This window comes from Dendrobium catenatum, unplaced genomic scaffold (genome assembly GCF_001605985.2).
Source record: "Dendrobium catenatum unplaced genomic scaffold, ASM160598v2 fragScaff_scaffold_1664, whole genome shotgun sequence".
In the NCBI taxonomy this organism is placed as follows: domain Eukaryota; kingdom Viridiplantae; phylum Streptophyta; class Magnoliopsida; order Asparagales; family Orchidaceae; genus Dendrobium; species Dendrobium catenatum.
In genome coordinates, this window is record NW_021320126.1 from 260,123 (window position 1) to 270,852 (window position 10,730).

The 10,730-nt window shown below is 34.4% G+C and overlaps 1 protein-coding gene across 1 annotated transcript in view; it reads left to right on the forward strand.

The window, feature by feature from the left end:
• Window positions 1-9,671, forward strand: part of LOC110091819 (hydroxyacylglutathione hydrolase 1, mitochondrial-like) — a 23,470-nt gene extending 13,799 nt beyond the window's left edge. Inside the window, exons 3-4 of the mRNA XM_020816067.2 lie at window positions 9,327-9,530; window positions 9,621-9,671. Coding sequence (XP_020671726.2) covers window positions 9,327-9,530; window positions 9,621-9,656 — 240 coding nt within the window. The 3' untranslated portion in view covers window positions 9,657-9,671. The remainder of the gene's footprint in view (window positions 1-9,326; window positions 9,531-9,620) is intronic.
• Window positions 9,672-10,730: the final 1,059 nt, after the last annotated feature.

Here is a 10,730-nt window from a genome sequence, read left to right on the forward strand (position 1 = left end):
TTCATATCTAATAGAATATTATTGCATAATAATGAATCCGAAGTCATCATTTTCAAACTCAAGTATCAAGAACATCAAAGGACACATGAGTTTTCTGAGATTTAGAGATTTCCAAGAAAGGGGAGCCATTTACTTATTCATTTTGGGTCCACTTTGTGCCCATTTTAATAACTTTGGCGAACATTGCGCCTCTCTTTTTTCCTGGCGCACTTTGCACATCTTTTCATTTTGATACATTTTGTGCATCTTTCATATCTTGACGAACATTGCGCCTCTCTTTTTTTTAAATGACTTCCTTTCTCAACCTCTAAAAGAATATTTTCTCAGTTGTAGAATTATCTTCCAAACATAAGAGAAGAAAACTCACTCTCTTATGTAAGGAAGAAAAATTCACAAAACAAACCCGATCCTATGATAAAATAAACCACTTGATTGAGAAAATTATGAAATAAATTCATATGTATGCAAAGAATACCTACGAGATAGAAAATTTGCAAGCTAATAGAGAAAATTTTCATTTCTAAGCTCAATTCTAATTTGTCAAAGATTTTAGTTCAAAAATAAGATTATCCTACATAAGGGATGGAGGGAGAGAATATTCTCTTTTTATGGATCATCATAAGAAATTATCCTTTAAGTGTTTAAAGGAGTCAACCAACTCTTACTTAATATTTTAAATAAAATAGAGGTAAATTTTTCATTAAGAAAAATAAATCACTTACCCTCTAAAGAAAATTCTCTCAAAAGTTTGTATCAAATTTTAAACTCTCAAACTTTTCTTAAATTAAATTTTCTTTTGAAAAATTTACATATATCAAATTTAAGGACCCTTCCATTGAAAATAGCATTTGAATTTCTATTTGGACTGACATGAACCAGGATCTAATTTAAAAGAGCTCAGCAAAAGGAGATGATGGAGACTAGAGTTCATGCCAAGTATGTGGATCATGCAATGAAAAATAGGATATGAATTTTTTTTATTTGAAAAGATATGATCAAGATTAAGTCTAAAAGAATTCCAACTAGGAATTCACAGATATCAAAATTTTGATCTGAATAAGATGATTTGAAATAGATTGATCTGGATTTGAATTTGAGAATTAAAAAAAAATGGACCCGTTTAGTTCCCGATCATTAAGCTCCAATGCACCTCGCAAGAAAAGATAACAGAGAAATATATATATGAGCGTAGATGCCATTCAGAAAAGAAATGCAGGTAAATAAAAAAAATATAACTGACATGAAATTTAAGAATTGCATTTATTGAATATACACATTTAGTAAACACTGAACAACAAAAGAAAATGTTAGCCTAACCTAGGGCTAAAGGTCGTGACCTAACCAAACAAGTCTAGGATATGTGTAGGCTGTGTAATTTAGGGTATGCCCTATATAGGATAATTTAATTATAATTGCTTGCATTTAGTTTGTTAAAGGACAAGAGGAAGATTTTAATTAAGGTTTAAATATTAGTAGTTTAGAATTGATTTTAAAGATTTCATTTTAATATTTGATTGATTGCCACCTTTGTTTCACACCGAGGCCGTGAGGTTTATTTCACCCTCCTTGGGGCTAACTTAATAGCCTCGTAGGCCTGGGTTACCCAGTGGCAATCAATTTTTGTTAGATTATTTAGTTAGTTGTAAATTAGAAGAAAAGGTGGGTTAGGTGATTTATTATCAATTAAAGGGTATAATTATTTAAGTTTGTTATCAACTGATTCGTGGCGTTGTGCCACCAGGCTCGAGGAACCAGGCCTCCTTAGGACACTTAGCCCCGCAGCCCGGAGTAGTCCATCCTAAAAACCATGCTGATATAGTTATATTAAGAGCTTTGTTGATTGGTTTTAAGAAATTAGCTTAAGGTTTAATTAGAACATAGGTGAATTAGTAGATTTGGATTTTAGAAGACTTTTAGCTTAATGAGTTTTAGTTTAGGTTTGTTGTCCTAACTCAATCTACATCTTTTAAATTTTAAGTTGATTGGAGGTTGATTAAGAGATTGGTTAGATTTAATTCAAGTGTATGTTCAAGCTTTGCATTTTAATGGTTATGTATATTAATCATAGTTTGATTGAGAGTTAGGTATTTTAATGTTTTTTAAGAGTTGAATTAAAGTTAATTCGTTGGTTGATTATTAGTAAATTAGAGGGCACTAAAACTAGGAAAATGTATCACTAAGTTTAAGTTTTGATGTCTCTATCCTATAAAGAGCATGCATCCTAAGTCTATGTTATCTAAGACTCAGTCCTTAATTCTTGTCCTTAGGTGTCACTAATGTTATAGGGGACAAAAGAAAGTTCACTTCTAACCCTCTAGACATTCGTACATGTATAAGCAAGTTTAGGGATTTATGAATGAAAGTACGATAATAAATAAAAGAGCGGGAAGTGAAAAAGAAAGACGCTTAAACAAGATAGAAAGAGAAGAATGAAAATCATACATAAAAGGAATATAGACATTTTGCTATTGGACATGATTCTTTGAAGCCAAACATGTCTCTAAAATGCCCCTCCCTCCTATTCAATGCAATATGGATAGGAGAGAAGGTGTTTTAATGCTATTTTACTGTCCCCACGATCCAAGTAAAGCACTTGATATATTTGACTCAACTACCCACAATACCCTCTAAACAAAGTCCCAAAATAATAGAAGAGAAACAGCCTCCAAAAAAAAAAACTAAAACTAAAACAAATCCTTTTCTTTTGCATATTTCCCAAAACTCATCTTTTAGAAACAAATATGAATCAAAAGAAAGACAATCCGTACACTAAACATTAACTTGCTCTAAAAAGATATTAAAGGACCTTACTACACAAAGCAAATCACAAACTAGAAGTCCGAAAATGACCTGTGAAAACTTCTAAATGAAATACTACATAAAACTCAGCATAAATCATCTACGAAAATCTTTTTGACACAAAAGACAATCAAGTGCTTCTTTTATTTTATTTGGAGTGGGGTAAAACTGTAAAAATTCACCAACAAGAAAACTTCGCAAAAGCTTTTCATTATAAAACATTCATAAAACTTTTCAAACACAATCATTCATGAAACTTTTCAACGTAAAATAGCTCGTAGATCTTTCCAATCATAAAACAAACCATGAAATCTTGTTATATAAAATAAATCATAAAAGCCCTGTCATAAAATCATTCATAAGCTTCCATAGCAAATTCTCTGTGTTACACACCACCAAATATCCAAGAGAGCACAAGTAAATCTCACCACTTAATCTCAATCCAACCTTTGAGCTAAACACAAATGAGAGAAGGGCATTTATTTAAGAAATCTTATCCTACTTTAAGAGAATTTTTCTTTAAAGGGAAATAACAAAAATCATTTGAATCATCTTGATAGAACATAAGCAATATAACAACTAAATCTTTCAGTAATCAGGCTTTATTGGTCTTTCAACCAATAGATAATGGAAGGTAACTCAAATGTTGTTCAAAATGCCCATTTTCTAAATAAAGAGGCTCGGGAGAATAATAACCTACAAATTTCCAACAAAGTCAAGTCTATACTTTCATCAAATTTAAAAGAGATGGCTACTAATATTTTCGATTATATAGTTAACAGCCTTCTAGCAAACAATAGATTGCCACAAATCCATATTCGAACTTTGCTTATCATGAAAAGCCAATAGATTTGTACTTAATTAAAATATGCTTCAAATACTAAAATCGAATCTCATTGCTAACACAAAAGTTTATGCATTCAACAAAGAGCAATGGATAAAGAGGTTGAAAGATACAAAGTTTCACATGAGTATTACTAATGAATAATATACAGCACTTTACTAGTTAAAATTTACAATTAAACTTGTATGTGGTATTAAGATATGGGTATGCGAAGAGGCTTTCTATCATAAAATAAATCACAAATCTTCCCCTCATAAAACAAATCAAAGTTCCTTCCAACACTAAGTGAATCAAAGCTTTCCCCAACCTTCATGCATTTCTCTAAATAACTAATAAAACTTTCAATATAAAACCAACAACTTAGCATTTGGGTCATATATTCCCCAAATCGAAACCTGAAGCATGTTAAATATTTTCGATGATATTGATAAATTCCACCTTTAATCATCAAATGTGAAACTATTACTTGCCAAGGATCCAAAGTCAACATCAAAATATTGGACAGAAGAAAACAGTCATATTTCACTTAGTAAATCAAGACTTAAATCGCACATCTTCCTTCTACCAAACATAACTCAAGAGGTTAATAATCATGATATGCACGTACTTCCAACTTCCCAAAAACCTGAGAGTAGAAACAGTTTCAAGAAGACCACCTTATATGTATTTTTAAATTGAAATAAAGGGAGAGATTTTTTTTTCTCTTTTTTTTATATAAATATATACTAAACTGTAAAAGGAAAGCCAAATTTTTTTTTTTTTTTTTAATTTTAATAAAGCTGAGGTGGATCAAAAGAGAATGTAAAGTTTCTATGTTTTCATTGTAATTGATATTCAACATGAGAAGCATGAATCAAACTATAGAATGCTCTTATTTTACTGATATTTCACTTATCTTTCAACCAATTTACTCATAAAAGGAGCCATATTGGTAGCATAAACCATTCCTAACAAAAATTCATAAATCTATAGCCTGGAATATACACAACATCAAGATTCACATACACTTGTAACATCTTCGACGCTACTGAAACTTATCGAATACTAGAGCACAATCTTAAATACAAGTTTCTCTAAGCGTCAAGCTTCAATGGCCATACTCGCATCAATGCAATTATGCAGAAAAGGTCCATCTAATAGTGTAAGATAAGGAGACATGCTTCACAATTGAAATATAAACTAAATAAAGTCATCCAGCATGGTTATGAGCTCATTCGCCACATGACATCACACATGCAAAATTACAAATATTTATAGAACTCATCAATACGGGAAATCATGCTTTATGCCTTAACAGGGAAAAGATCTATACTCCACATGCTTATTTAACCCCACAACAAAAACACTCTCCATCCATTTCACTAAGAATCTTAAAATGAAAGAAGATATCCTTAAAACATAGCCTTTTGAGTAGACATGTTAAAGCATAATCATGACATTTTGAATCAAGTTGTCCAATACAATCCACATAAGGTATGCCCATTCATATGTCCGCACGACAATTGCTAATAACCATGAAGCACAACGATCTTTCATAAGCAATAATAATGTAAATATCTTCATAAGACACCATGTGAGAGGTATTTCTCAATCGGATTTAAGCAAGAGTGGAAGGTACCAAACATAGAGAAGAAATATCAAATGGCATTGGAATCTCTCCAACAACAATCCATGCTCATGAGAATCTTTGATTTGAAAGCATGCAACTCTTGTGTAGCCGTGAACTTTATGAGATACCACTAATTTAAGGTTCCAACATAAATCAAAACATCATAACTCTCCTATAACAGCATTTCATCAAACACTTGGCATGCGATGCTTACAAGATTATACATAAGAAAGTCATCACAAAAGTCATGGTATATATACACCTATTCGATCAAAGCTTCTTCTAAATAACTCATAACAGATTTCTCATAATCTGTATAGTGATTATCCACTTAAGGTGTCACATGAAAGTTTGTTCACAAATACTGTACATCACCTTATATCCTATGGCATTTATGAGAGCAAGGGTAAACCCAATGAAACCTTAGCAACTTCAAGAAGAAGATTGCAGTTACATCTTTCCTGAATTCTCATGAAGATGAGAAAGCAATCAACATTTGATAATATCACCACTTTTTGAGAAGAAGGAAACCAAATCTACTATCATCATTACATCCTTAGCAAGAGAGACCCGATGAAGAATCAGATTCTTGCTTATCTTAATAAAGAGGACTCACAATATCTATCATTCACGATATCAGGGAAAATAAAAGATAAATTTAACTCAAAGGGTACATCATAGACTTTAAATCAGATCCATCGTGGCTTCTTGCTAGGCTTTGGGGAAAGAAAAGCAACCCCTCTCAAGAGAAAGCCAAGAAAGAGTTAAGGCCACTTTAATCCACAATACAAACTCATTCCATATTTCAGATAATCACAAAACCTCAAACCATTCATCAACCCTAGTCATCCAGCTCAAAATAAAGAAAATGGTGAAGATAGGGCAAGAAGGTAGTGAAAGAAATAGAAGAAATCAGTGAACGAAGGGAAGATGAAGAAGGGAAATTAGAAGGAGAAGAAGAAGAAGAAAATGCGAAAGTGATTACCTGCCCTAGCGAAGCATGATAAGTTTGGGTTGAGGCAAGGAGGGCGGGTGAGTCCGACGACGGCGCCAGTTAGGGTAGCGTCGAGTCGGAGACGGTTCCGTCCAGGTCGAGCTCCGCCTGAGGTTCGCGAACAGAGAGAGGGAGGACGGAGGGCGCTCGGCCTGGCTTCGTGCAAACAGAGAAGAAGCGGAGAGAGGGGGCTGCTCGGTCTAGCTGGGTCGTGTGAACCAGAGGGAGCCACGGAGAGCTTCGCCCGAGCTATGTCACCCGAGAGAGGAGCTTCGACTCCTCTTGCTTTTGCGAACTGAGAACCAGAGGCCAAGGCAAGGGCTTTGTCCTTTTGATCTTTGCAAAACCAGAGAAGTCCAGAGAGGGGTGCCTCGTTTCTTCTGGGATCTCCGAACTAGAGGGGGGCGGGCGTGAGATGGAGGCTTTTGGCCTCAATTAGGGCACCAAGGGAGAGGGGGTAGATCGGAGCCATCCGATTAAATTATTGATCCAACGATGGGATTCAAATTGGCTTAGAAAATTAATCATGTTTTGATTAGGATTTAGCTACACTCAAGGGAAGAAATCAAGTTCAGACTGAGTCAGGTTTGGTTCACTTCGGGTCACCTGGAACTCGCCTCGACTCGACCCAAAATTAATTCAATAAAATAAGATAAAATAAATCAAACTCAAATCAATGTCGATTCGAATTGAATCGGGCTCAACAAGGCTCGATCAACACAATCAAACACACTCGATGACAAATCGGGACAAAAACGAGGTCAACATAGTGTAGCCCTAAAGACACCAGCAATGGCAATAAAGGGCTAAAGGCTGGTGGTGGGACAATAGGAAAAGTGGATTAGTTACCCATCGATCTATCTCCCTCTCGGTTCTCAAGGGAAGATGTACATCTTAATTATGTAAGAAACTTAAAAAAGAAAGATGTATGTTTATTTTATTTGACTATTTTATGAACTATTGCATATGAAATGGTGAATACCCATTGAGTTTACATGATAAACTCAACCTATTAACCTAAAATTTCATGTCAGTCTCCAGAGAAATAGAAAAAGTTGAAAGAGAAGAGGAGTATGTCTACAGAAGACGTTGCACAAATACAAGCAGGTAATCTATGGTTTTTGTAAATGTTAAGTATGTGAAAGATTTTATTAGTAGTTTGATGGAAATTTTTCTAGTGGCTCTTCAATATTTGTGGATTGTTATAAATTATTGTTATATGTAATTGTAATAATTGTATTAATCGTCCGATTGTCAATTCCCGCTTTGTTAAATTCGAGTATTCGAACTGGGTCGTGACATAAACGATAATTAACTTATTTATGGTCACCATATAGTTAGCAATATTCACCTTAATAATTTTGAGTTTCAAATCTCTATCTAGTACTATCCTTGCTGCATTCTTATTTTAAACCTCCCTTGCCTACAACTTGTCATAACCTTCCCTTATGTCTTTGAATTTTCCCGTCCATCTAGGTTTTTATTAGCACATGATAAATATACTTTGTCTAGTCATTTTGTCTTCTATTATTTTGGTCTTCTAATATGAATTCCTCAAATTTAATGTGTTGAATCCAAAATTATCTGGAAATTACACTCAATTATATTGATAATAAAGAAATATATATAAAAAGGAAGAATTTCAGGTTGAGAAGCTTTGAGATTTCTGTAAAATAAGCTTGAGTACAAGAAATTATGTAAACTGAGCTCTCCCTCAACTCCCTATTTATAGATTTAGGTTGAGGCTTGAGCATTATAGAATTGGCTACACACATGACTATACAAAAAATAGAGAAAAATACTATAATTGGGTATCGTCCAATTAAAACGTTCAAATTGATAAAGTCATTTGTTGATCTTCTAAGAAGTCACTCGGCGTGTATTAATGATTAAATAGTTGAGTAGCTGATCAATAGTTACCTTTGGGAAGTCATTTTTCTTTGAGTAGTTGCTTGGGATGACTTCATAGTTTTAGTCGCCAGGGGTAACCGATGGGCAGTATTTTCTAGGTGAGACAAGTTTTGAGATTGTGAGTTCTCATGTAGACTAGCGAGTTTCTTTTAAACTAGAACCTCGTAAACTGAGTTAGCTTGGCTAGAATTGGTTGACTTGGCATAAATTGAGTTATCTTGATCTTTGGATGACATAATGTAAAAAAATCTAATTTTAATTTTAGATTTAGTGCCAGGTTTTTAACACAATTAGTTTAAGTTATAGCGCATCACTTACCTGCAGTCCTAGGCTCCTAGCAAACATTAGCATACTTTTCACCATAGCATATTAAGCTGTAGTACATCATTTATAGGCGATTTCGTAAGAAGCTCTTGCCCACTACTCTCTATTTAATTAAATCAGATTAGGTCTAGATACATCACTTCTAGAGAATGCTGTATCACTAGCAAGCATTAAATTTGAATTCATTTTGTGAAATGTTTTCATATAACATTAACCCTCAACTTTTTTCATCTAGCTTTGAGATATGCAATGATAGTTTTTTAGAACCTTGAAACTATTGTTTCCAATATTATCTTTCTTTAACTTTGGTCTAATTCATTTTAAGTGCACCAAAAGATATTTCCTTTGGTGCATCATCCTCAATATAAGTTCCTCCAAGAGAAGGAACATTATTCAAATCCTTGTGTGAGATAAGGCTGTTGATGGCTTAGTAGGACATAGAAGTGTTTGTGCTTCATGGCTCAGCATACTCAAGTTAGAAAGATTGTAATGTTATGTAATGACTTCTAGATTAAATTTGCTCTTGTTTATAATGTTTCAGATTCCTTCTCTTTCTTGCTTGTTCCTCAAATGTTCTTCATCATCACCTATGTGTCATCTTCAGCCTACTGAATTTGCTTCATATGACTTTGGCAACCTATGTAGCTCAATCGATCTTCTTGTTTCTATTTTTAAATTTCAATTTTCATCAGGAGCATATTTATTTCACCATTTTTAAAGAAAAAATATTGTCATTAAAAATTGTCCTTTTTCTCTGGTGCCTAATACTGTGCGCCAGTTTTGACGTGTCTATATTTTGCAGACTTATATGCTTATAAAGTTTGAGATCGTTGAGTAATTTTCAGGTTCCATGCCTCCGAGATAATTATGCATATCTATTGCATGATTTGGACACCGGTACAGTTGGAGTCATCGATCCCGCTGAAGCTTTTCCTGTCATAAACGTCCTAACACAAAGAAATCAGAATTTAACATACATACTGAATACTCATCATCACTATGATCACACTGGTGGGAATATGGAGTTAAAAGAAACATATGGTGCAAAGGTAGGTAACTGTACTTTTGCAAAGTTATATACTGAATATTGAATTGGCTTGTTTTTCCTTGCATCGATGAAATTGTTCTTGTTTGCCCAGTTCCTCTTGAAATGGTTTAAAATTGTTCCCGAGTGAAGTCATTGAGTTTCTTCAAAATCTCTATCAGCTCTAACTTGGATTGATAAAGATCTTTTGCTTAAATCAACAGAAGTAACTAGATATTAGGAGCTGTGTGAAGGTTATGTGGGGAATTCATCAATTGAAAACTGGGTAGATGGAGCCCTAGACTGTTCCGGAGAAGATGGGAGGGAGGAATAGTGAAGCGGGAGAGACAGATAATAAGAGTGAAAAAAAAAGAAAAAACAATGCTAGAAGCTGTGTGGACCTCCAAAAGAGCACCGCGCGAACGGGTCAATTGGAAGGGACAGATTGGATCGTGCATACGACTAACCATTGAGGATAGCGGCTCTCACCAGCGCACCCTAATGAGTAGTAATATACACGACCTAATCACGGGTTTCCCCCACCCGATACAATAGTTCGAATGATGTTTAGTAGATGTGGGATCGAGTTTCCCATGGGCGCAAGCCCCCGTTGTTAATTATATCTCAGGCCGGAGCCCGAGAAAACTCTCGATTAAGGATCATACATTTTCCTCTCCTAAAGTGGGATTAACACGAGAGTATAGACTAGGAAATCCTACTCAAAAGGAAGAAAATGTCTCAATGGGCTAAATCCACATGCAAGGTTCACACCAGCATTCGGAGGGATTGAGGCAGTTGAGGAGGAAAAGAAAATCATGCACTCAAAACATACAGAGAGAGAGGATAGAAGTGGCGTCATCTACGCAACGCGGATAAGCAGGATTTGTAGTCCCTGAAGAGAAGGGACATACCCACTATTTATGCATACTACGAGACACCCGATGTAGTAGCCTTGAACCCTAAGTCTAAGATGACTTTAGTATTTTTTTATGACTTAGAATATTACCGATTTTATTGATTAGTCATTAATAGATTAAGACACGAATCCTAGAAAAATATGTCATTAAGTTTTCTATGTTTTAAAGTCTCTATCCTAAAAGGAACATACACCCTAAGTCTATGTTATATAAGACTCAGTCCTTAATTTTTGTCCTTATGTGTTACTAAAGTTATTGGACGAAAAAAAAGTTTTCTAACCCTTAGAACAACCTCGCAAGACACAGAA